This window comes from Hippopotamus amphibius, chromosome 11 (assembly GCF_030028045.1).
Source record: "Hippopotamus amphibius kiboko isolate mHipAmp2 chromosome 11, mHipAmp2.hap2, whole genome shotgun sequence".
Taxonomy (NCBI): domain Eukaryota; kingdom Metazoa; phylum Chordata; class Mammalia; order Artiodactyla; family Hippopotamidae; genus Hippopotamus; species Hippopotamus amphibius.
The window spans coordinates 24,835,522-24,860,163 of NC_080196.1; the positions used below are offsets into that span (position 1 = coordinate 24,835,522).

The 24,642-nt window shown below is 48.2% G+C and overlaps 3 protein-coding genes, 1 long non-coding RNA gene and 3 other non-coding genes across 8 annotated transcripts; 6 read left to right on the forward strand and 1 right to left on the reverse strand.

Annotated features, from left to right (window-relative positions):
- Window positions 1-518: 518 nt before the first annotated feature.
- Window positions 519-4,488, reverse strand: LOC130831034 (heat shock 70 kDa protein 1-like). Its single transcript, XM_057698480.1, has 2 exons — window positions 3,949-4,488; window positions 519-2,785 (listed from the first exon to the last, which is right to left on the reverse strand). The coding sequence occupies exon 2, from the start codon at window positions 2,770-2,772 to the stop codon at window positions 847-849; it is 1,926 nt and encodes a 641-aa protein (XP_057554463.1). The 5' UTR covers window positions 2,773-2,785; window positions 3,949-4,488; the 3' UTR covers window positions 519-846.
- A 191-nt stretch (window positions 4,489-4,679) lies between these two features.
- On the forward strand, window positions 4,680-6,605 carry LOC130831035 (heat shock 70 kDa protein 1B). Its single transcript, XM_057698482.1, has one exon. It carries the CDS (start codon window positions 4,680-4,682, stop codon window positions 6,603-6,605), a length of 1,926 nt encoding a protein of 641 aa, XP_057554465.1.
- Window positions 6,606-13,064: 6,459 nt separating this feature from the next.
- LOC130830989 (uncharacterized) lies at window positions 13,065-24,441 on the forward strand. Of its 2 annotated transcripts, none has more exons than XR_009047927.1 (7): window positions 13,065-13,124; window positions 21,405-21,502; window positions 21,750-22,095; window positions 22,178-22,216; window positions 22,413-22,452; window positions 22,924-23,123; window positions 23,526-24,441. It is a non-coding gene; the product is annotated as an uncharacterized LOC130830989 (long non-coding RNA). The 2 variants fall into 2 exon arrangements; XR_009047926.1 differs by having other exon boundaries at window positions 13,104-13,124; window positions 21,750-21,995.
- Window positions 15,159-17,644, forward strand: LOC130830987 (heat shock 70 kDa protein 1B). Its single transcript, XM_057698319.1, has one exon. It carries the CDS (start codon window positions 15,378-15,380, stop codon window positions 17,301-17,303), a length of 1,926 nt encoding a protein of 641 aa, XP_057554302.1. The 5' UTR covers window positions 15,159-15,377; the 3' UTR covers window positions 17,304-17,644.
- Window positions 22,271-22,333, forward strand: LOC130832154 (small nucleolar RNA SNORD48). Its single transcript, XR_009048233.1, has one exon. It is a non-coding gene; the product is annotated as a small nucleolar RNA SNORD48 (small nucleolar RNA).
- LOC130832153 (small nucleolar RNA SNORD52) lies at window positions 22,760-22,826 on the forward strand. The gene has a single exon (XR_009048232.1). It is a non-coding gene; the product is annotated as a small nucleolar RNA SNORD52 (small nucleolar RNA).
- Window positions 23,154-23,236, forward strand: LOC130832168 (small nucleolar RNA ZL8). The gene has a single exon (XR_009048244.1). It is a non-coding gene; the product is annotated as a small nucleolar RNA ZL8 (small nucleolar RNA).
- Window positions 24,442-24,642: the final 201 nt, after the last annotated feature.

Here is a 24,642-nt window from a genome sequence, read left to right on the forward strand (position 1 = left end):
TGTCCCCAAGGCTTAATAAGTTGCGATATTATGACACAATAGGTGAAAATTTTTCTTAAGCAATGATTGTACTAAATCTTCCGTTTCTCATCTTGCATAAAAGTACACATTTGTTAGTAGTTTGTTGTAGAAATACTTTCAGCAAGTAAAGGATTGTAATAATGAACTATGAGTGCGCAGACGCTGGATCTCTTAGGCCCCACCTATAAGTGACATCAGGACATCAGGCAGAAGTTTGCCCCCTCCTCCTCCCCCCGCTGAACCCTAAGCACCTAAATCAGCCTATCAATGAATATATGTGGTAAATAATTAGCAACTACTCTAACAGGGGCTAAAGGTGCCTGATGGTCAAAAGTTGTTTTCCTTCCTGAAACAACGAGCTCATGAAAATTCAAATACTTTGCCCTTACCAGCTTAATCATTCACAATTAGCTTACGAACAGACCACACATGGTCTCTCCACTGCGCTCTCCTTTTCCCTACTTTACAAGATACACTCAGTCTAAAAATACCAGAAGTAATGTGCTTTAGGAACAAATTTACTGAGGGACAGATAACCATCCACACAGGAAGAAAAAGCTGGGGAGGCTGGAAATAAATAACAGACATTCAAATTCTTCAAATGTTTCAGAGAGGGGCCTAGTTTTCCTAAAAGTCTCATTCCAGAGTCAGAAACTGGATGTTGGAGTGTGAAAAGATGGTATAAGAGGCTCTTCCATCAGAATTGAACAGGGATGGTAACTTAGGTTCAGGTCCAGTCAACTCAGGAATCATAACCATGTTTGAAGACGAGGGGAACAAAATTCATCTTAGAGGCACCCTAGAACCCTCCAGCTCCAGATAAGATTAATCTACTTCTTCAATGGTGGGGCCTGTGGCAGCCCTTCCAGGTGTATACCCTGTTCCACAGGAAGGCCCAGTGCATCCTCCCTGGTAGAGTTTTGTGATGATTGGGTTACACACCTGCTCCAATTCCTTTCTCTTATGATCAAACTCATCTTTCTCAGCCAATTGATTGGCCTCCAGCCATGAAAGGACCTCACTGCATTTACTCAGTATTTTCTTTTTATCAGACTCACTAATCTTGCCCTTTAGGCCTTCATCACTCACAGCGCTCTTCATGTTAAAAGCATAGGATTCTAAGGCATTTTTTGAAGCAATTTTCTCTCTCTGGACCTCATCCTCAGCTTTATATTTCTCAGCATCCAGAACCATGCGTTCAATCTCCTCCTTGCTCAGCCGGCCTTTGTCATTGGTGATGGTGATCTTGTTGGCTTTGCCTGTACTCTTGTCCATGGCTGTTACATTGAGAATACCGTTGGCATCAATGTCAAAGGTCACCTCAATCTGCGGAACTCCCCTTGGTGCAGGAGGGATTCCACTCAGATCAAAGCGCCCCAGCAGGTTGTTGTCCCGCGTCAAGGCCCTCTCGCCCTCGTACACCTGGATCAACACCCCAGGCTGGTTATCTGAGTAGGTGGTGAAGATCTGCATCTGCTTGGTGGGGATGGTGGAATTGCGCTTGATCAGGACAGTCATGACACCCCCGGCGGTCTCCAAACCTAAGGACAGGGGAGCCACGTCCAACAAAAGCAGGTCTTGTACCTTTTCAGACTTATCCCCCATCAAAATGGCTGCCTGTACTGCAGCCCCGTAGGCAACTGCTTCATCAGGGTTGATGCTCTTGTTGAGCTCACGACCATTAAAGTAGTCCTGCAATAGCCTCTGAACCTTAGGGATGCGGGTGGAGCCCCCTACTAAAACAATGTCATGGATTTTAGCCTTATCCATCTTGGCATCCCGAAGAGCCTTCTCCACGGGCTCCAGGGTGCCCCTAAACAGGTCTGCACACAACTCTTCAAATCGGGCCCTGGTGATGGATGTGTAGAAGTCAATGCCTTCATAAAGTGAATCAATTTCCAGGTTGGCCTGCGTGCTGGAGGACAGGGTTCTCTTGGCCCTCTCACAGGCGGTGCGCAGCCGCCTCACTGCCCGCTTGTTTTGGCTCATGTCCTTCTTATGTTTCCTCTTGAACTCTTCCACAAAGTGGCTCACAAGCCTGTTGTCAAAATCCTCTCCACCCAGGTGGGTGTCCCCAGCTGTGGCCTTTACCTCAAAAATCCCATCATCTATGGTCAGAATGGACACATCAAATGTGCCTCCACCCAGATCAAAGATCAGGACATGTCGCTCTCCCTGACCTGCTTTATCTAAGCCGTAGGCAATGGCAGCAGCTGTGGGTTCATTGATAATTCTCAGCACATTGAGACCTGCAATCACGCCTGCATCCTTGGTGGCCTGGCGTTGAGAGTCATTGAAGTAGGCTGGCACGGTGATCACAGCATTGGTGACAGTGTGGCCCAAAAAAGCCTCAGCAGTCTCCTTCATCTTAGTCAGTACCATAGAAGAGATTTCCTCAGGGTAGAAAGCCTTTTTCTCCCCTTTGTAGGATACCATTACCTTGGGCTTGCCTCCTTCATTGATTACTTGGAAAGGCCAAAGTTTCATATCTGACTGCACTACAGGATCATTAAATTTCCTGCCGATCAGACGTTTGGCATCAAAGACAGTGTTCTGGGGATTCATGGCTACCTGGTTCTTAGCTGCATCTCCGATAAGCCGCTCAGTGTCTGTGAAGGCCACATAGCTGGGGGTGGTGCGGTTGCCCTGGTCGTTCGCAATGATCTCCACCTTGCCGTGCTGGAACACTCCCACACAGGAGTAGGTGGTGCCCAAGTCGATGCCAATAGCCGTTCCCTTAGCAGCAGCCATGGTTTTCCTAGACCTGTGGGAAAAGAATGAGATAAAGTCTCGGAGAGAACTTTTAATTTTTATTTATTTTTAATTGCGGTAAAATACACACAACATGAAATTGACCATCTTAACCATTTTTAAGCACGCAGTTCAGTAGTAAGTCCATTCACATTGTTGCCCAACCAATCTCTGGAATTTTTGTCTCGCAAAACAAATTCTATACCCTTTAAACAACTCCCCATTTCCCCCCCTCCTCCCAGCCCTTGTAAACCACTAGCCTATCCCTTTTCTTTTTTAGCCTACTTTTTGTCTCTCAGAATTTGACTACTCTAGGTACCTCACATTAGTGGAATTACACACTATTTTTCTTTTTGTGACTGTCTTATTTAGCTTAGGATAATATCCTAAAAGTTCATCTATTTTAAAGTGTGTCATGATTTCCTTCCTTTTTAAAGCTGAATAATTTTCATCGTATGTATATACCACATTTGTTTATTCAGTCCTTCTGTGGCACTTGGACTGCTTCCACCTTACGGCTATTGTCAATAATCCTTCCATATACTCCATGTACAAATAGCTCTTCCAGACGAGGTTTGTGTACAAGGTAGACAGAAGATCTCACAGCCAACTGGAAGTGGGAGGGCAGTGGCATATGCTGTTTTCAATTTCTCACATGTCCAGACTCAGCTGTCCTGTTCCTGTGTCTGGGACATAGTTTATTCTGATATGGGACCTGTCTCCTGCTGAACTCAGATTATTTGAAGTTACGGTCTCCTCAGGAGACATCAATCTCCAAACGTGGGTTCAGCAACCCTGCTGGTCGCCTTTCACCCTCTATTAGGGATTGGTGGGAGTACATCTGGACCAGTCTGAAGACGGCTGTTAGGAACCCAATCAGGCCCTCATGAGTTTTCTCAGGTGAGGTGCTGCTAAGGCTGTCTCTTTCTTTAATTTTCTCACAAACAAAACTCCTGTTATCTGGAGACAACTGACCAGCTCGTTCACTTCTTTCTGGCGGTTCTCACCAATCCCAGCCACCTTTGCAGTCCTTAAACGATCCCCCTTCCCTGGTGGGCCGACGTCCCCATACCTTAGGTTTAAACTAACTAGAGAACTTCCCAGCATTTCCTCAAACAAGCACCTATTACTCTTGCCAATTCCCAGCCCATTCCAACCAGAGCCCTCGTGGCTCACCTAGTGCCCCGCCGCCTTCGATCCAGTTTGATACGGTTCCGATTGCGGAGCCCCTACAACTTGGGGCTCCCTCAATATCCAAACTGCGCAGCCGGTGTCCCCCCGCCCCCCACCCGCCCCGCCCTACAACTCTGAGCCAGGCCCAGACCTATCATCCTGATTCCCTACCAGCCCATGAGGTCAGAGGCACCATCGCCATTGTAACGCCACTGGAGGGGGGGGCGGCGTCAACAACCCACCCACGCCCCTACTCCGTACCTGCCAGCCCGTCCCACCCCTTGCCCACCCACTGCTCCCTTCCCGAGACAGTGCTAGCCAGCAAGCCCCAGAAGAGTCTGGAGAGTTCGGGGAGGGGAGGCACCCAGGGTGCTGATTGGTCCAAGAAAGCCAGGGGGCAGGACCTGAAGCGAAACTCCTGGAATATTCCCGACCTGGCAGCCGCACTGAGCTCGGTGATTGGCTGAGGAGGGCCAAGGCGGGGCTTGATGAAGAATTATAAACACAGAGCTGCCCCCAGAGAATCAGCAAGCCTGAAGAGAGCTGATAAAGCCAGCTGCCTGGTCGGGGGAGCACAGCTTCCGAAGACCCACTGCCTCTGAGAACTGTCCCCAGCGGGAGCGGCACCGGCGCGTTCAATCTTCGGCTTTCGAAAAGACCGAGTTCATCGCGGATCCCGTTGGGCGTTTCCAGGTCTGAAACTCGCTGCGGAGCCGAGAGGGCAGGGCACCGGCATGGCGAAAAGCACGGCCATCGGCATCGATCTGGGCACCACCTACTCTTGCGTGGGGGTGTTCCAGCACGGTAAGGTGGAGATCATCGCCAACGATCAGGGCAACCGCACCACCCCCAGCTACGTGGCTTTCACGGACACCGAGCGGCTCATCGGCGATGCGGCCAAGAACCAGGTGGCGCTGAACCCGCAGAACACCGTGTTCGACGCGAAGCGGCTGATCGGCCGCAAGTTCGGCGACCCGGTGGTGCAGTCGGACATGAAGCACTGGCCCTTCCGGGTGATCAACGACGGAGACAAGCCCAAGGTGCAAGTGAGCTACAAGGGGGAGACCAAGGCGTTCTACCCCGAGGAGATCTCATCCATGGTGCTGACCAAGATGAAGGAGATCGCCGAGGCGTACCTGGGCCACCCGGTGACCAACGCGGTGATCACCGTGCCGGCCTACTTCAACGACTCGCAGCGCCAGGCCACCAAGGATGCGGGGGTGATCGCGGGGCTGAACGTGCTGAGGATCATCAACGAGCCCACGGCCGCCGCCATCGCCTACGGTCTGGACCGGACTGGCAAGGGGGAGCGCAACGTGCTCATCTTTGATCTGGGCGGGGGCACGTTCGACGTGTCCATCCTGACGATCGACGATGGCATCTTCGAGGTGAAGGCCACGGCCGGGGACACCCACCTGGGTGGGGAGGACTTCGACAACAGGCTGGTGAACCACTTCGTGGAGGAGTTCAAGAGGAAGCACAAGAAGGACATCAGCCAGAACAAGCGGGCCGTGAGGCGACTGCGCACCGCCTGCGAGAGGGCCAAGAGGACCCTGTCGTCCAGCACCCAGGCCAGCCTGGAGATCGACTCCCTGTTCGAGGGCATCGACTTCTACACGTCCATCACCAGGGCGCGGTTCGAGGAGCTGTGCTCGGACCTGTTCCGGAGCACCCTGGAGCCCGTGGAGAAGGCCCTGCGTGACGCCAAGCTGGACAAGGCCCAGATCCACGACCTGGTGCTGGTGGGGGGCTCCACCCGCATCCCCAAGGTGCAGAAGCTGCTGCAGGACTTCTTCAACGGGCGTGACCTCAACAAGAGCATCAACCCTGACGAGGCGGTGGCCTACGGGGCGGCGGTGCAGGCGGCCATCCTGATGGGGGACAAGTCCGAGAACGTGCAGGACCTGCTGCTGCTGGACGTGGCTCCGCTGTCGCTGGGGCTGGAGACGGCTGGGGGCGTGATGACTGCCCTGATCAAGCGCAACTCCACCATCCCCACCAAGCAGACGCAGATCTTCACCACGTATTCGGACAACCAGCCGGGCGTGCTGATCCAGGTGTACGAGGGCGAGAGGGCCATGACGCGGGACAACAACCTGCTGGGGCGCTTCGAGCTGAGCGGCATCCCACCGGCGCCCAGGGGAGTGCCCCAGATCGAGGTGACCTTCGACATCGACGCCAATGGCATCCTGAACGTCACGGCCACGGACAAGAGCACGGGCAAGGCCAACAAGATCACCATCACCAACGACAAGGGCCGGCTGAGCAAGGAGGAGATCGAGCGCATGGTGCAGGAGGCGGAGAAGTACAAAGCTGAGGACGAGGTCCAGCGCGAGAGGGTGTCTGCCAAGAACGCCCTGGAGTCGTACGCCTTCAACATGAAGAGCGCCGTGGAGGATGAGGGGCTGAAGGGCAAGATCAGCGAGGCGGACAAGAAGAAGGTGCTGGACAAGTGCCAGGAGGTGATTTCCTGGCTGGACGCCAACACGTTGGCGGAGAAGGACGAGTTTGAGCACAAGAGGAAGGAGCTGGAGCAGGTGTGTAACCCCATCATCAGCGGACTGTACCAGGGGGCGGGCGGCCCCGGGGCTGGCGGCTTTGGGGCTCAGGCCCCTAAAGGGGGCGCTGGGTCTGGCCCCACCATTGAGGAGGTGGATTAGGAGTTTTTCCCCAGACTGCTTATGTTTGTTATGGAGACAGTTGGCATCCAAGACTTTGTATTGCCTTATATATCTGCTTTTCATCAGCTATCAGCTATGCAAGTTGTTTGCAAAGTTGAACTGTATCTCTTGAAGTTATGAACTTTTTTTAGTGTCTAAGCGTAGAGATGAATGCAAATTGCCATCTTTTATCAGTTTTCCTCTTTTGTAATACGCTAAACTCAGGCTCCCCTCTCGTCGTTTTAAACTGTTTACTTCCAAGTAAATAAACTCAATTTGAGTAATGTTTGCTTCTGTGTTTTATTTTGAGGGTAGAAGGGTCTGCGTAGGTCTTCTCTTACAGAGTCTAAAATCGGCAATTTCCTCTAAGATAAGGTCAGGGATCTGAAAAGTAAGGATATATATTGTATCATGACATTTCTTTTAGGAAAATAGTATTCTTGGGAGATATAAAACTGCTTATTTGAATGGTTTGGGTTTGTGGGTCCAAAAAAATGTTATGAGCTACTCGGCATGGTGGCCTCAAGGTGGGTGAGGGGATCGACGCTTTAAGGGTGGCCTCAAAAGGAGCTGTGGGTGGGAGTGTTCTGGAGAAGCAAATAGGAGAGGCAGTTAGATTGGAAGGTCATGGCTGCCGCTTCCTGTGAGTACACATGATATGTTAGAGCCCTGTTACCTAATCTGGATTCAGCATGAAAGAGAAGGTGAGTCCTAAATTGGCAGTGAGGGGATATGAGTTCAAGCACTGGCTTGCTTAGTTATGCCCGAGTGCATTAGCCACTGATCCCTAGTTCTTATATTTTAAAATGAAAGGGTTTGGCCTGATGCCTCAGTCTATATTTCTTATTTCTGAAAGAATGCTGAGATTAAAATGCCACATTTCCAGGGTGGTTACCCTACATTTTGAGTATCCAAGTGAGTAATTTAGGGATGTGTCATTGTTTCATGCCCCAGCCAGGAGGACCTCAGTATTTCAGTGTTCTTACCTGCCAGGCACTGTATAGGGGCCTTTTAGATGTTCATTAATTCTCATTTCACCACACTGAGTATAGATAGTGTTTGACTTCCACAAGTGAACATATGAGAAGACTTAAAAGTTACTGGCTTAACTGAAACTTATTTCAAGTTCAGAAAAATAACCAGTTCAGCAAACATGTTGAACCTGGATTCCAACTTGGGTTTTATCGGTTTTTGGCTTGTTGCCCCAAGTCCACAGGGGCATATCTTTGTGCATATCTGGTTCTGGGTTATGTTTCTACCCTAGATTTCATAATCAGTACTCTTTCTGCTTTAGTTCTGTATGATCTAAACAATTATGTCAGATAAACAATAGGGTTGATGACAGAGGTTTAGTATTTGTTAATTTAGATGAGTGATAGAAAAAACCCACAGCCCTGTATGGAGGACTTACCACAGACTTCCTGCCCCTTGAGATGCTTCATGACCTAACTGCTAGCATCCTAGAAATAATCCCCTCCACAGCCTCTTTGTTGGAAGAGGCCTGGCACAATCCTCAAGGCTTGGGGAGTGAGCCCCTTTAAAAATTAGTTGTGTGTGGGGGGGTTACAAAGATTTTGGAACTAGGTTAGAGGTGGTGATTGCACAACGTGAATGGGCTAGGTACCACTAAATCGTACACTTTAAAATGGTTCATTTTATGTTATGTGAATTGACTTCACCAAAAGCAGGGGAAAAAAAAATCAGTGTCAACATTCTATAAAAGCACTTTGTTAGTTTGTATACCTCGAGGCCCACCAAACCTTTCACTAAATACTTGCCTTTGAAGAAAATCCAATATTTGGGGAATAACATGTATAGGGAGACCTTGCCTTGTAAGTTTGGAAATGGAAATGCTTAGACTTTTAGGCCAGTTTATAAGGACACCCTTAATCCTCAGGGTAGTTGAACTGTAGCGCTGTGGACTCTAGCTACAATGTAAGTCAACCTTCATGAGGGTATGCATTTGCTACAGGACCTCCTCTACTCCATAGAGTTGCAGTAGCATTTGTGACTCATCTGCAGGTAATACAGTAACTCTTCAAGCAGCCACTACCACTACTATTTAGGGGGAGGCAGAAAGGGATGGGGAGGGTGGGTGGAAAAGGGTGGAGATTGGGAAGGACCTAACAAACACCTTTGATAAGAGAGGTTAGGGAAATTTCTCCAGAAATTATCTTGGAGAAAGTGAGTTCCTATGGCTAAAACTGTTAAGGTTATTGAAGGTGTTTTATTGATATTAAGAAGTCAGTGTAAGATATTGTTATCTGCATACCCTCGCACAGAGTACTTTGAAAATAGTCACTTTTTAAGCTCCAGATGAAGCTGAGGGAATTGCAGAATTAGCAAAGAGAATGCAGTGCCATCCCTGGAGAAAGTGGGTGTTTTGAGTAACAGCAGGAACTTTGGGGGATAGAAGGTGCATCGAGGAAAAATAATTGTAGATAAGGAAAGAATTTTTTAAATCTAATACCTTCCCTAATTCCAATCTCATCTATGTCCTTATGCCAGCCCTCAGAAGGCAGGTGGCTATGGTAAGGCGACTGACTTTATGTCTTTTCAATCCAAGATATTGTGTGATTAGTAGCATACATAATGTTATTCCTGGTGTTTAACAGGGCTCTGTCATCAAAAATGAAAAAGATACCACCGCAACAACAAAGACGTTTATAAATGTGAGAGAAGTAGGCAGAAACATGGGCTGTTAAAAGAGATTGTTTCAGGTGAAAAGCCAATATTGGCTATTTCTGAGGGGGCGATTCTCACGGTAGGAATAAGAAACGGCAACTGTCATCATCCTTTACTCCAACCGATCACCTTACATCCGTCCCCGAGGGTCACCCGTAAAGTATCCAGGGCATTTCTGTGGGACAGAGCAACCCCACCAGCCCTCCCGCCCTCTCCTAGCTCCAGCTCATTTAGAAACGTTAGGGGCCAGAGAGCGCAGCGAATTCGGGATGCCGAGGTCAACCCGCCCCACCCCGCGGGCCCCTGTCCAGCCCAGCGGAGGGTCGGAGGAGAGGGCACAGCCGGGGACAGGGGAGGGCACAGCCGGGGACAGGGGAAGGCACAACGGGGCAAACTGGGTGGGAAGGCGGGGGTGTTCGGAAGACCAGAGCCACCCCCGAGGGCCTTCCACCTTTTTACCCCTCCAAACGTCCCCACGAGAACCAGCGATTAGAGTCGGGAGGGGAAGTGGCAGAGAGTAGCCAGTGAGCCCCCACCCACGGCCTCTCCCTGCCCAGGGCTGCGGCGCGCTCGCCTAGGGCGGTGGGGACCTTCTCGCGTCTGGCCACCCAATTCATCCGGCTTATTTGTATCCGTTACCAACCTTTCCAGTGTTTTCATCCAATAAATTAGCGAGTTTGAGTGAAACGCTAAAGGCCTCTCTTTTATTTACTCCTTTAATCTCATTTTGAAAAAACAACCGAAACACGCCGGCACCGTCAGGCAGCTCCGCGGCCAGCCCTGCCGTCAGGCCCCGCCCCGCTTTATCGGGGTCTTACGGGCTCTGGCTCCTTGTCCCCGTTTCTGGCTGTGCCAGGAACTTTCTGGAGCTCTCTGGGCTCGAAGGCGGGGACTGACTCATAGGAACACTCCTCAACAAACAAACTGCGCCACCCAAGTCTCCCTACCCCCTCAACCCCGCCCTAGAATATCAAGCTTAATCACGGCTCTACATTTAGTTTCCAGAAGATTCTTTGAACTGTGTGCCAGCCTAGCCATAGTTAACAACGGACCAGACTGGGAAAAGGGAAAGGGGAGACAGTCCTGGGGGAGAAGCTGGAAGGGTGGGAAAGGGGGGCGGGCGGTGAGGGGGGAGGGATAGTCATGAGTCAGAAGCAACAGCCAGGAGATGAGTCCCTGTTGGTCACGTATCCCCACGGTGCCGCTAATGCGCACAGAGCCCTGACATTCACTTTTTTTTTTTCCAGGAGTAATTGCTTTTATTAGAACACATTTATTTCTGGAGCAAACAGTTTAAGAATCTAAAAATAACATTATGTTTCAACTTAACATAAAATTTAATATAATTTTAAAAGAGGATAGACTAGTTTATAATTATTTTAGCAACATGATCCTATTTGGAACTAAATGTACACAACAATTCCTGATTAATACTATCAATTTAGGATATTGATGGATATTCATATTAATATCCCAACTCCAAATGGTTTGACCAGTAAGACATTCCTTAGTCCAATTCAAAATCTGAAGGTATGACTATTTAAATAAAGGTTAATTCAGAGACATAAAAAAAAGCTATCCACTATACAAGATTTTTTCATCCTCTACTCTGCCTTCCTCAGCAGTTTGACTTTTGTGTGAAGGTAGAAATTTTCCCCAGAAACCCCCCTGAAGATTCCACCTTGTGTCCCTTCAGCCGGAATGGCATTATATGTCCATTCTTAAATGAACCACTAGTACCCAGAAAGGAATAAGCTTGGTGATTTTAACCTAGTGAAAATTAATAACTACCCTTGGGGAAAGGGTGTGGACAAAACAGGGGGTCTCCACAGAAGAAAGGAAATAAGTATTAAGCAGATAATTGAGTGTATTTTACACAACAACTATATTGGGAACAGTTGGCTTATTAGAAGAAACTTGGTGAATCAATAAATTGATTTGACCCCTCCTGCAAACCCAAGGGAAGGAAAAGAGAATTATTCAAAATGAGATTGCATGTATTTTCTCCTGAAAAGATAGCCTAGCGTTGATTTTTCTTCTTTTTTTCTTGAAGAACTTTTATTGACATACAATTGAAATTCAATAAACTGCATATATTTAAAGTGTACATTTTTATTTTTTTCTTATTAGTAATATATATATGGCAATCCTAATCTCCCAATTCATTGCCCCCCGCAGCGTCCCCCTTCCCCCCATCTGTGTCTCTATTTCTGCCTTGCAAACTGGTTGATTTCTGACATTCACTCAACTATCTTTTCCTATGGCCATTTGTTTTCTTCTTTTTAGAGCCTGAAAGGGTAAGGTCTTGTGTGCCAGCACTGGGAGGAGTCCAAAACAGGAATTATGAGGACATGTAGGTTCAGTCACCGGTTCTGTAATTATCTGTCTAGGTGACCAGACCAAGCCTCTAAAATTCTCATCTTTTGTGCTCTTCTGTGAAAACGGAAAGGTTTGGCTGAACGGCTCTCCCTTAAGATAGTTTCTGTGGTAAACTGAAAGTAATACCATAGTCCTGGTAGTAATCCCCAACCTTGTAAGAGCTTCAGTAAAAATGACTGAGAGATCAGACCTGAGAGAGTGTGGGACCCCAACAAAAGGGGGATGGGAGCAAACTTTTGAGCACTGCTCTGTCACAGACACTGAACTAAGGCCTTATGAGTATTATCCTTGTAATCTTTGATGTTGTCAAACTATGAAATAAATATTGTTAATTCTAATTTAGAGACATAGAGACCTGTAATTTAGTTAACGTTCAAGTACTTCATTGTGAAAGAAAAGGAAGGAAGAAGAAAGGAAAGAAAGAAAGAAAGAAAGAAAAAGAAAGAAAGAAAGAAAGAAAGAAAAGAAAGAAAGAAAGAAAGAAAAAGAAAGAAAGAAAAGAAAAGAAAAAGAAAGAAAGAAAAAAAAAAAGAGGAAGGAAAAAACAAATCACAAAACAGCCTCAACAAGGGAGTAGAGTCCAGATGCAAACCCAGGTCTTCCCGTTCCCAGGTTTTTTTCCATGCTGCTGGAAATTAGAGGGTTCCCAGGTCTTTGAAGCCTTTGCCATTTAATGGTTACAGATGCCTGGCTCTAGGCTTCACATCAGTTACCGATTTTGCTTTCTTCTGATAAACCTAGAAGTTTATCAGAAGTTTAAATAATATCTTTTAAAACAAACAGAATTGAGAAGAAAACGATACTGTTTGAAAAACTGTAGGAAAAATGAGAGAGAAGAAAAAAGATCCTGCAGCTTCGGAGTGAGGAAGCCTCCCCTCCTCCACACTTCCTGTCGCCAGCAGTCAGAGTTCTTGGCTCTCTCTCCCATTCCCCACCCTTAAGTTTTACCTGGCTCCCCGTCAGGCTTGGGGAACCTGAGCCTTGATTCTCCCAAACACCAAACTCGATAAAAACCTAATTCCAAAGTTAATCAAACTAAAGTTCTGAAAAATCTCTTCGGGTTCTTATAATCTCCTTGGACACCAATTAAACCTGCAACCGAGTTTCTGCCTTGGGAAGTGTTCAGTGCAAAATGAAAGACAAAATTCAGGAGACTCTCTCCTTATAGGAAATGGAATATAGATGTTTAGGTTTCCAGGCCAGTTCACAAAGAGAGACTTAATGCAAAAGGTAAGTCAAATACAACGTGTAGCTGACTGCCCAATTCAAGAAAAACAGCATTTTTGAGTGGCTTGTTTTTCTGCTACCCCAGCAGCCCCAAGATTTGAGGCCCTATCACATCATCTACCCGCCCGGCAGGGAGACAATGATGCCCTTTGCTTCAAGCCAAATACAACTGCACATTTGGAGAGAAGGAAAGAGTGAATCCAGAAGTGCTGCTGGTAGCAGCTGAAGGTAAGGAAGCTTCAAGGAGGGGGTAAGGTTAGGGTCTCTGCAAGTGTTCCCATACTGGGCAGCTAAGATGGAAGTCTGGGGAATCCCCAGCCAGGTAGTGCATAAAGAAATGGAAAATTCCTGAAGTTTGACCAGTTTGACTAGATTAAGGATGTGATTCACTGGAAAGCCACATCTGGATGTAAAAAAAGTTATCACCTATCTACCTGTAGAGAAACACACACACAGGTTAAAGCAATTTTTTGCAAAATCAATTTAGATTAGCCTGAGCAAATTATAGAATAAACAACTGAATACTCTTGCATTCCAGGAAAAGGTGTTTTGATGGACAGATGCGGGCGCGCGTGTATGTAAAGAATGCCAATTGAGCAAAAGTGTTCAAAAGCAAGATTCCTTCCCTTCATCAAAAACTGCCTCCTCCCACTTGTGCTTTTATGTTTTCTGTGCTCAAGACATGTGGGCACAGCAATTAGTCCATTTTTCTGTGGGTTGTTAACCCCGTACTATTGCTTTAATGTCCCTCACAATTTCATTTTAGGCGCCTAACAAGGGGTTTTGCATTGCCCACAAAGGGTGAAGAAACAAAGGCCAAAACAAATTACCACATGTGACTGTATTTAAAACAGGAAGGAAGGTAATGAGAGTTGAAATCCTTGAGAAAAAACTAAGTGAACTGGCACAAGAATGTAAAGCAATTATACTCCAATAAAGAGCTGGGGGGGAGCCACTAAGTTGACGATTAGGTGTACAGCAAATAACCTTAAGTTTCAGAGGAGCTAGAATCTGGGTCCTGCCAACCTCTCCCACCTTACAGCACCATCCAGACCAAAATGGGCCATCTGCCAACCTGCTGTAGCATATGATGCTGTTAAAGACGACTGAACATTCCCGCCCCTCGCTCGCAGGCTCACCACCACACCTTTATTTTAAAGCGATGGATAGCCTAGGGGCTGCAAGTGACAGAGCAGGAGACCAAATTCCGGACTCAGGTTAATCCTGGCACCACCAATCATCCAAGGATGAACCAGGAATGAAGAAGGCAGAAAAGAGAGAGGCGGGTGGCCCGGACCCCAGGCTGGGAAAGATGAGAAACTGGGAGAAGCCCCAAAGGCCTAAAGATAGCTGAATTTCCATGGAAATTTTTTTCTTCCTCAAGCCCCAGTCCAGTCTGAGCCGAATGGGAGTGACTCTGGGCGGGGACAGGGGCGCGGTGGATCCTACCCTGCCCTTCCCTCCCCACGCCCCTAGCACCGAGCACGTCTCTTCTAAGGCGTTGGGAACCTTTTCCAATTTAAGAATCGTCTGTTTACCTGATTGCTTTTCTTTTGAAAATTCAAATTTCCCCATCCCCGGATTTTCCATCCGTATAAAGCTACAAATGATGCCAAAACTTTACTGTATTATTTCTTTCCTTGTCATTCCTATTTTAAAAATAAGATGGGAAAAACGCCAGGATGGTCAAGGCAATTCTCAGGCAGCCCAGGCAGTCCAGCCCCCTCCGCGTACCGGCCCAAACGCGGCTGTTTCCATCAGCGTCAGGCTCCAGTCAGAGTCTCTTTGGCCCACAGATACCCTACCCTCTTTGAGAAACTCCGGATCTTTCTGTATTTGGGGTGTCCCCGGAGTCGTGCAGCCTTTTATCCTACTTTAAGCAAATTAATTTGAGCTCCAGGAGCCTCTCACCGCCCTACAATTACAAGCCTAGCGGTGACCCTTCCAGTCGACTTCAAACTACTCGGCTGGCTGCTCTCCAGGAAAGAGAAAACTGACTGCGCCGAGTCAACAATGACTCTTCCCGGCGCCTCTCCCCCCTCCCCTTAGGACTCCTGTTTCCTCTAGCGAATCCCAGAAGAGTCTGGAGAGTTCTGGGAGGGGAGGCACCCAGGGTGCTGATTGGTCCCAGAAAGCCAGGGGGCGGGACCTGAAGCGAAACTCCTGGAATATTCCCGACCTGGCAGCCGCACTGAGCTCGGTGATTGGCTGAGGAGGGCCAAGGCGGGGCTTGATGAAGAATTATAAACACAGAGCTGCCCCCAGAGAATCAGCAAGCCTGAAGAGAGCTGATAAAGCCAGCCTCCTGGTTGGGGAGCGCAGCTTCCGAAGACCCACTGCCTCTGAGAACCGTCCCGAGCGGGAGCGGCCCCGGTGCGTTCAATTTTCGGCATCCGAAAAGACCGAGTTCTTCATCGCGGATCCCGTTGGGCGTTTCCAGGTCTGAAACTCGCTGCGGAGCCGAGAGGGCAGGGCACCGGCATGGCGAAAAGCACGGCCATCGGCATCGATCTGGGCACCACCTACTCTTGCGTGGGAGTGTTCCAGCACGGTAAGGTGGAGATCATCGCCAACGATCAGGGCAACCGCACCACCCCCAGCTACGTGGCTTTCACGGACACCGAGCGGCTCATCGGCGATGCGGCCAAGAACCAGGTGGCGCTGAACCCGCAGAACACCGTGTTCGACGCGAAGCGGCTGATCGGCCGCAAGTTCGGCGACCCGGTGGTGCAGTCGGACATGAAGCACTGGCCCTTCCGGGTGATCAACGACGGAGACAAGCCCAAGGTGCAAGTGAGCTACAAGGGGGAGACCAAGGCGTTCTACCCCGAGGAGATCTCATCCATGGTGCTGACCAAGATGAAGGAGATCGCCGAGGCGTACCTGGGCCACCCGGTGACCAACGCGGTGATCACCGTGCCGGCCTACTTCAACGACTCGCAGCGCCAGGCCACCAAGGATGCGGGGGTGATCGCGGGGCTGAACGTGCTGAGGATCATCAACGAGCCCACGGCCGCCGCCATCGCCTACGGTCTGGACCGGACTGGCAAGGGGGAGCGCAACGTGCTCATCTTTGATCTGGGCGGGGGCACGTTCGACGTGTCCATCCTGACGATCGACGATGGCATCTTCGAGGTGAAGGCCACGGCCGGGGACACCCACCTGGGTGGGGAGGACTTCGACAACAGGCTGGTGAACCACTTCGTGGAGGAGTTCAAGAGGAAGCACAAGAAGGACATCAGCCAGAACAAGCGGGCCGTGAGGCGACTGCGCACCGCCTGCGAGAGGGCCAAGAGGACCCTGTCGTCCAGCACCCAGGCCAGCCTGGAGATCGACTCCCTGTTCGAGGGCATCGACTTCTACACGTCCATCACCAGGGCGCGGTTCGAGGAGCTGTGCTCGGACCTGTTCCGGAGCACCCTGGAGCCCGTGGAGAAGGCCCTGCGTGACGCCAAGCTGGACAAGGCCCAGATCCACGACCTGGTGCTGGTGGGGGGCTCCACCCGCATCCCCAAGGTGCAGAAGCTGCTGCAGGACTTCTTCAACGGGCGTGACCTCAACAAGAGCATCAACCCTGACGAGGCGGTGGCCTACGGGGCGGCGGTGCAGGCGGCCATCCTGATGGGGGACAAGTCCGAGAACGTGCAGGACCTGCTGCTGCTGGACGTGGCTCCGCTGTCGCTGGGGCTGGAGACGGCTGGGGGCGTGATGACTGCCCTGATCAAGCGCAACTCCACCATCCCCACCAAGCAGACGCAGATCTTCACCACGTATTCGGACAACCAGCCGGGCGTGCTGATCCAGGTGTACGAGGGCGAGAGGGCCATGACGCGGGACAACAACCTGCTGGGGCGCTTCGAGCTGAGCGGCATCCCACCGGCGCCCAGGGGAGTGCCCCAGATCGAGGTGACCTTCGACATCGACGCCAATGGCATCCTGAACGTCACGGCCACGGACAAGAGCACGGGCAAGGCCAACAAGATCACCATCACCAACGACAAGGGCCGGCTGAGCAAGGAGGAGATCGAGCGCATGGTGCAGGAGGCGGAGAAGTACAAAGCTGAGGACGAGGTCCAGCGCGAGAGGGTGTCTGCCAAGAACGCCCTGGAGTCGTACGCCTTCAACATGAAGAGCGCCGTGGAGGATGAGGGGCTGAAGGGCAAGATCAGCGAGGCGGACAAGAAGAAGGTGCTGGACAAGTGCCAGGAGGTGATTTCCTGGCTGGACGCCAACACGTTGGCGGAGAAGGACGAGTTTGAGCACAAGAGGAAGGAGCTGGAGCAGGTGTGTAACCCCATCATCAGCGGACTGTACCAGGGGGCGGGCGGCCCCGGGGCTGGCGGCTTTGGGGCTCAGGCCCCTAAAGGGGGCGCTGGGTCTGGCCCCACCATTGAGGAGGTGGATTAGGAGCCTTAGGATTGTTTTTCTGTATTCCTCTTTGAGACACAGGAGACCCAAGGACCTTGAGATTTCCCTATATTTTAGTTCTCTACTCTAGCAGTTTAAGGTTAGGTTTTAACCTTTAATAATTAGCTTGTTTGTTTTTGTTATTTCTGTATGTTATAACCAGTGTGTTCACCAGAGTTCATGTAGTTGGTACTGTAAGGGTGGTTTTCCTTTTTTTTTTTCCCGCCTCTCAAATGAGTCAACACTGCCACCCTCTGTCTTATTTTTTGCTTTGTAAACACCAAAACTCATGGAATTAAAAATTTGTATACTTAAGGAATAAAAATAAAGTGTTAAATATGTGTTTCTATTTTTATTTGGGCAAGGATAATAGTCTCTTCTCTGAATGTCAGAATTCCACAGACCATGTAAGGGCAGTACTTCTGAAGAAAGTATTATACATATTAGGAGCAGTGGCGGCTATTTTTGTTGGCAGTTTATTGTAGATGGTAAATGACATCCATGACAGAAAACGAATTCCAGGTGCCCATTTTTATTGGGGTGGGTTTGTTTTAGGTAAAAGTAGGCATGGGAGCTGCAGTAGGGTTTTGGGGAGGAGAGGTTGGTGTGGTTTTAAAGGCAGTGTTGAGAGAGGGGGTTCATGGCTCCTTACTGTCTTGCACTCACTGTGTGCAGAGCTGTTCATTTCTTACTTGACCTGTGCGTTTTCCAGTCTTTTGTAAGTAAATTAAGGGTGGACCAAGCAGTAAAAATGAGATGCAGATTCATACTCTGTTTCATATATCCCACTTGATTGTCCTAGTGCAGATTATTTAGCCTCTTAGTTTTGGTTGCCTCCTTTTAAAATAAAGCAATTGTCTGAATTGCCTCACTTCCAAAGTTCTAGATCATTTTGAGCAGAAATGTGCTGTAGGCAAGCAACATCTTCAGCTACGGTTACTGGAGCTGCAGTTATCCAGCTGAAGGTCTGGGGGAGTGAAATACTGAGAGTTTGGGGGCATGGCATTAAAGAGGGATGGGCCAGGCACTTGTACCTGGTTCTCTGAATCACCCCAGTAATGCTTGGTGATCCTCATCACACCAGGTATTCTAAAGCTTTTTTTCATAGGTAGCATGTGGAGGTGTGGAGCATGTTAAGCTATATCCAGGGCAAAACTAGGAAGGAACAAGTGATCTTTTCGGGGCCAGGGTTTTTCCACACTGCCTGAACACTAGGGTTGGTGTTGGGTGGTTCTTGTCTGGCTCTAAGCGGTAGTTTTACCCCAGTTTTAACAATCAGCAGCCTCTTCGTCTTTTTCATAGACAATCTCAAAACGAAAGCAACTTAAAAAGAAATAAAAGCTGTGCAGCATAGAGCTGGGAAGATGGGGAGATGGGCATTCCTCCCACACAAGCCCTTCCCTAGGGGCTTCTCACTGGAGCAGTTAACCGTCCTTAACACTTCCTCTAGCCTGGTAAATCCCAATCTTGTTCCTTCCAAAAACTGAGCCTGGGAATATCTACTCCAGAATCAAATAAAAATTTCCATGTGTTATATCTTTCAACAAATCCTCCTCCTCTGGGAAATGAAAACATTTTAGGAATGGCAAAGTATGGGAAGCCTTGTAAAAGAAAAAGTATAATTTTGGTTCCTGGGCCAGTTCTCAAAGGCCAGTCTTTCTTACAAGATAGGTGAACTGTAATATTATATGCTCTGACCATAGCATATATTAGGTGCAGTTTAACTGTTGCAGCAGCAGAAATTGGGGGCTTGGTTAACTTTTTAAAAATTTAACCTGCCAGGGAATAGAGGGAATAAACTTTTTAACTTAAAATCATTGGAGCCATGGTTCTCCAATCTAGTGGTGTATTGAGGTCATTTGGGAGGCTAAAGAAATACTGATACCAGTCTCCCAAGAGTCAGAGTCTCTGGAAGCAGGCCAAGGCATTGCATAGAATTAAAGCTGCCTCAGTGTTTCAGACCAAGTTGGGAAAAACCACTGCACTGGAGGCTACTCTTGATTATGTTTTTAGAGGTATAGGGACACAAGGGAGGGAGGACAGGAAGGTGTCAGTGTTTCCAGGAGCAGCAGCTGGTGGCAAGGGGCTTTCTGCTGTGAACCAGAGCTGGAAGGCTTCAAAGGCATTAAGGTGTTGATTCAGTGGCAGCAGCAGCAGCAGTGATGAAGGTTAGGGAAATTGCTAGCAGCAGCTTAATGGGCTGAAAAAGAGAATTCCTGAAGCTGGGCCAATTAATTTCATGAGTCCTAATTAAGGAAATGGTTCATTAGAAAGCAACATTAGGGAATTCCCTGGTGGTCCAGTGGTTAGGACTCGGCCCAGGTTCAATCCCAGGGAACAAAAAGATACTGCAAGCTGCACGGTGCGGCAAAAAGAAAAGCAATATTAGAATATGAGAAGTCATCACCTACCTGTACTTATTGGAACTTAAAATCACTTTGCAACATCAACCACAGGTGAACTCAACTACTGGAAGCTGAGAAATGTGTCAAACAGATGAATACTATAGGATTCTTGGAAGAGATTTTTTTTTTTTTAATATTTGTTTATTTTGGCTGCACCAGGTCTTAGTTGTGGCATGTGGGACCTTTGTTGCGGCATGTTTAGTTTCGGCATGTAGACTCTTAGTTGCGGTAATGCAGGCTTCTTAGTTGCGGCATGCGAACTCTTAGTTGTGGCATGCGTGTTAGATATAGTTCCCCAACTAGTGATAAAACGTGGGCCCCCTGCATTGGGAGTGTGGAGTCTTACCCACTGGACCACCAGGAAAGTCCCTTCGGAAGAGATTTTTTGATGGAAGGCTAAAACCCCCGGGGGAAGGGAGGGTAGACGGAAAGATAACTGAAGGAATAGAAAGTAACAGGATATATTTCCTACAACCGCAATAGCCTTCTTCCAAATTTTACTCTATGCTCTCTGTGCCCTAATTATGTGACTCAAAAAGAAGACTGGGATTTCCCTGGTGGTCTCCACACTCAGTGCAGGGGGCCCGGGTTCGATCCCTGATCAGGGAACTAGATCCCACATGTCACAACTAAGAGTTCGCATGCTGCAACAAAAGATCCTGCGTGCCAACTAAGACCTGACACATAAATAAATAAATGAATGACTTGGAACTCTCAGATCACCCTGTTGTCACAAAAGATGAAGAAAAAGATGCCAACATACATCTCCAAACTCTATGTACATTTATAAATGAAGGGAAACATAAGGGTCTAGGAAGGTGGGATTTGGGATAATATATGGGTTAATGGATTAAGGGCCAAGAGCAAAGGACTAGATTTCTGAAAGAGTGAAAACGAGCTAAGGGAGAATAGGGCCTGACTGTTGCCACTTCACCCTAATTTGTTTTGCTACTAACCCCCCTGACACTTACGGTGGTATTCAGAGTGTACTGAGCACTTCCACTGTTTCTGGTCAAGTCCCCAGGCCATGCACTACTTATAAAAAGGACATGAATGGGAATTCTCTGGTGGCCCAGTGGTTAGGACTCAGCGCTTTCACTGCTGTGGCCCAGGTTTGATTCCTGGTCAGGGAACTAAGATCCCGCAAGCTGCGCGGCATGACCTAAATAAATAAATAAATAAATAAATAAAACAAAAAGGGGGGGGGGAAGACATGAGGAGGGAAATAGGGAGTAACTGTTCATAAGCACAGAGTTTCAGCTGTGCAAGATGAAAACGTTCTGAGCACAGCCACTCCACGCACCCAACAGTGCACCCCTTGGAGACTCAGGACGGGAAAACATAGGATACCAGCCACAGATAGCTGAGACGTATATCAAAGGAATGATTTTTATAAGCCCAGGCTTTTGCATTTTCCCCTACACGGGAAAGCACTAAATTCATTAACGTGAGAGGTCTGGTAATCTTTTGAAGTTCTGACTACCTGATCTTTGCTGCTAAAACTCCTATATAGCCTGGCTCCTCCGTTACCTCTTCAGAGCTGAGACACTGCGACCCGGGCTTAAGTCCTCAGTTTTGCCTGCCAAATAAAACATAATTCTCAACTTTTAGGTTTTGCATTCTTTTTAGTCAACACAATTATACATTAATAAAGCTGTTTAAAAAAAAATAACAGGAAGGTTAATGTGCCTCACAGGTCTGCGGGCTGGAGTGGGGCTGCAAATTCAGATTTCGCTGACTAGACAGCGCGCGGTGACAGTCCCTTGGACGGACCCCGAATCAAAGCTGGGACAGGTGAGAACTAGAGAGAAGTCCTTGGGTTATACAGGAGGGGGCTGGACTCCCTGGAAGGCTACCCCAGAAGAGCGCTCAGTTGCGCGCGCACCTGGCGACGCCGGGGACTTTCTCCGGCCTGGCCAGTCAAGTCAACTGTGCTTTGTTTTCCCAAATTCACAAAACATCTCCGAATATTTGCCCAGAAGAATATGACCCGTTCACTCATGGCCTCTCTTTCACTCTGCTTTCGTCTTATTTGCACAAGTGGTGGGGAAAATTCTGCGCTTCGGAGACCGGCATCTCAGAAGACAGCCATGCCCGTCAGGCCCCGACGCCGCGCCGCCGTGAATAAATGGCGCGGGCCCCGCCCTGCTAGCTCTCTTTGTGCAGCGAACGCGTGGATGGAGAGAGTGGTACCTTTGGCGTCTGTCTGGCGGCTGCTGCGAAACCTTCCCCCAACAAGGGGAAGGCGGCCGCCCGGCGCTGGCTTTGCACAGCTACCGGCTTGCGGGTATCTCAGGGCTCTTTTGGGTGAGGGGACCGCGGTTTCGGGCTGAGCAGGATGAATTATCAATACAGACTAGAGTTTCTGATGTCTCTGTGACGCCATGGTTTGTAACTGACCCAGCCCAGGGCAGGGGGGACTCGTTTGGAGTCGTCCCGCCTTCTGCTGATTCATTGGTTTCTTTTCAGGCCCCTGATTCTCGAAGAAGGGTCCGCAGCGCCCCAGGGGTGAGTGGATTGTGCGAGATGGCGTGGCTGGCGGTTGCACTGGGGGAGGACGGGGGTGATGATGACTCTAGGTGATTCTGAGTGTCTCGCTGACGCCATCACCGCAGCGCGCTGATAACCTCCATCCCCCGGGCTGGGATCCCTGGTATTTGGGCTCGGAGAAACCACTTACTCGTGTGTCTTATTTCTCCATTAGGGGTTTAAGACGTCCACCAAGGTGTTATTCTTGAACAAAGGTGAGTAGTAGTTGTGCGGGTGCTTTCAGTGTCTCTCACAGATGATCTATTTTAACTCCCAAAACTTTTGTGTAAGTTTTACTAAGCCTTCTTTCTCCACCCCTTTTCCTATTATAAACTACCCTGCATTCTGGGCTTCCTTGATGGAGCTATTTTCTGCAGTTCTCAATTTGTTTTCTACTTTTCTCTCTTGAATTTTTCATCCCTGAACTCTTAATTTGCTAGATCCTCATACTGGGGCTGTTGTGTTTGAATGTTCTAGATTCCTTCCCATAATGGCTTCCCTTGATCCAGGTCTCCCTAAATTGGGAATGATGATTGCTCAGACTAGAGTCGCTGATGTTGGTCTTGATGTCAAAATTAATTTCTGACTCATTTGGGGAACTGGATACTTTGGTTTTTTAGAGGAGCCAGTGGGAGGGTGGTAACTGCTTGTTTTTCTCATCGGTTGTCCTGTTTTCATTTTTCCAGCGTGAGAGCTTTGGAAGCCCAGCCGGGGCAGTGCCCCTTCACAGAGGTTCAGGGCTAGCCTGATGAGTGAAGGCCTGAGGTTTGGAATTCTCTCGAAGTGCTGTTGGGATGGCTGGGGTGCCCAGGTCATCGTTCCTGCCACTTGATCAGCGGGCTGTAAGGAGAAGTGGAGAGCAGTGTGCTTCTACCTGGGTCCTGTGGTAAGTCTCTTGCTGGTTTTTCTACCAGCCCCAGAATGGTCATGATGACCTGCTTGGACTAGAGTCTCTGAGCACTTCTCTGAGGATCTTTGAAAGCACCTGATCCACTCTTATGCTTCTTTCGACCCTGTGTGGCAACTCCCCTGCCCACCCAGACTTTTTTTTTTTTTAAGTAAAATTGGTATGTAACTACATTAATTTGAGGTATGTGTTGTTTTGGATGTTTATGTACACTAGGAGGTGGTCACTGCAGTAAGTCTAGTCACCATGCCATTGATGCTTTTTGCCTAACCACCTTTCCCTCTAATGACTGCCAGTCTGTCCCCCGTGTCTGTGACAGCTGCCATGCTTTAATGCCAGCTGCTTTCATGTTTCTAATGTGTTGCTTTTTTGAAATTTTAGAGTTTTGCTCACACAAAGGATGTCCTCTACCTGGTGTTGGACAGATCCTCGGAACTTCACATCTTTCCTGCGTTAACCCGTGAGCAGCTGTCAACCTCCTGGGGTTGGGGGAGGGGACTGCCTAGAGATTTGGGGGCGAAAGTCAATTAGGCGGCCTTTACTTGGTTTTATCAAAAGGATTCCAATGATATCTTTTAAAGCAAATAAAAAATAGATAGGTCTCAGTGAAAACAAGATGGTACAGAAAGGCTTAGGGATGTGAATGGTTAACCACCAGTGAATGGGCATCACAGTTGACATCTAGCTGTACCTATTTCCAGCTACATACAAAAAACAAATTAGATTTGCCACACTGACATTAATGTTAAAGATATCTTGATTGTCATAGTAGTCTAATATTTGAGGGTTTTACGATACTGTTAATATGGGCACTTAATATGCTTTTTGATCAATTAGTAAAAACATAGGTTGTCCAGATATATTTTAAAAGAACATACTCCTGGTGGATGCCAGGAGCTGGGAATGAGGAAATGAAGAGTTGTTGTTTAATGGGTACAGAGTTTCAGTTTTACAGGATGAAAAAAAATTCATGGGGAGGACGGTGGTGATGGTTGCTGTTATCGCTGAACTATATGCTTAAAAGTGGTAAAGATGTGGGGGGACGGGGATAAATTGGAAGATTGTGATCGACACACACTAGTGTATATAAAATAGAGAACGAGTATGGACATACTGTATAGCACAAGGAACTCAATACTCTGTAATGGCCTGTATGGGAAAAGAATTTTTAAAAAAAGAAAGTGGCTATACGTGTAGCTGATTGACTTTGCTGTACACCTGAAACTAACACATTGTAAATCAACTATACTCCAATAAAAAGTTTCTTTTAAAAAGTGGTAAAGATGGTAAATTATGTGTATTTCACTACAATTAAAAAAAAGGGGGGGGGAGCATATTCTATGTTCCTTTTCCTCACTGTCATAAAGGTGATTCCCCACCAGCATGTACAGAGTATGCTGCTGTAAAGCTGTATTGTAAATTATCCAGTTTCTGGTAGGCGGCATTTGAGTTTCTGGTCATGCTGTATACCATTGCTGATTCCCTATTAATTTGCACC

Bases quoted from the DNA above. Each gene is read 5' to 3' on its own strand.
- LOC130831034 (XM_057698480.1), bottom strand. From the start codon at position 2,772: ATGGCTGCTGCTAAGGGAACGGCTATTGGCATCGACTTGGGCACCACC.
- LOC130831035 (XM_057698482.1), top strand. From the start codon at position 4,680: ATGGCGAAAAGCACGGCCATCGGCATCGATCTGGGCACCACCTACTCT.
- LOC130830987 (XM_057698319.1), top strand. From the start codon at position 15,378: ATGGCGAAAAGCACGGCCATCGGCATCGATCTGGGCACCACCTACTCT.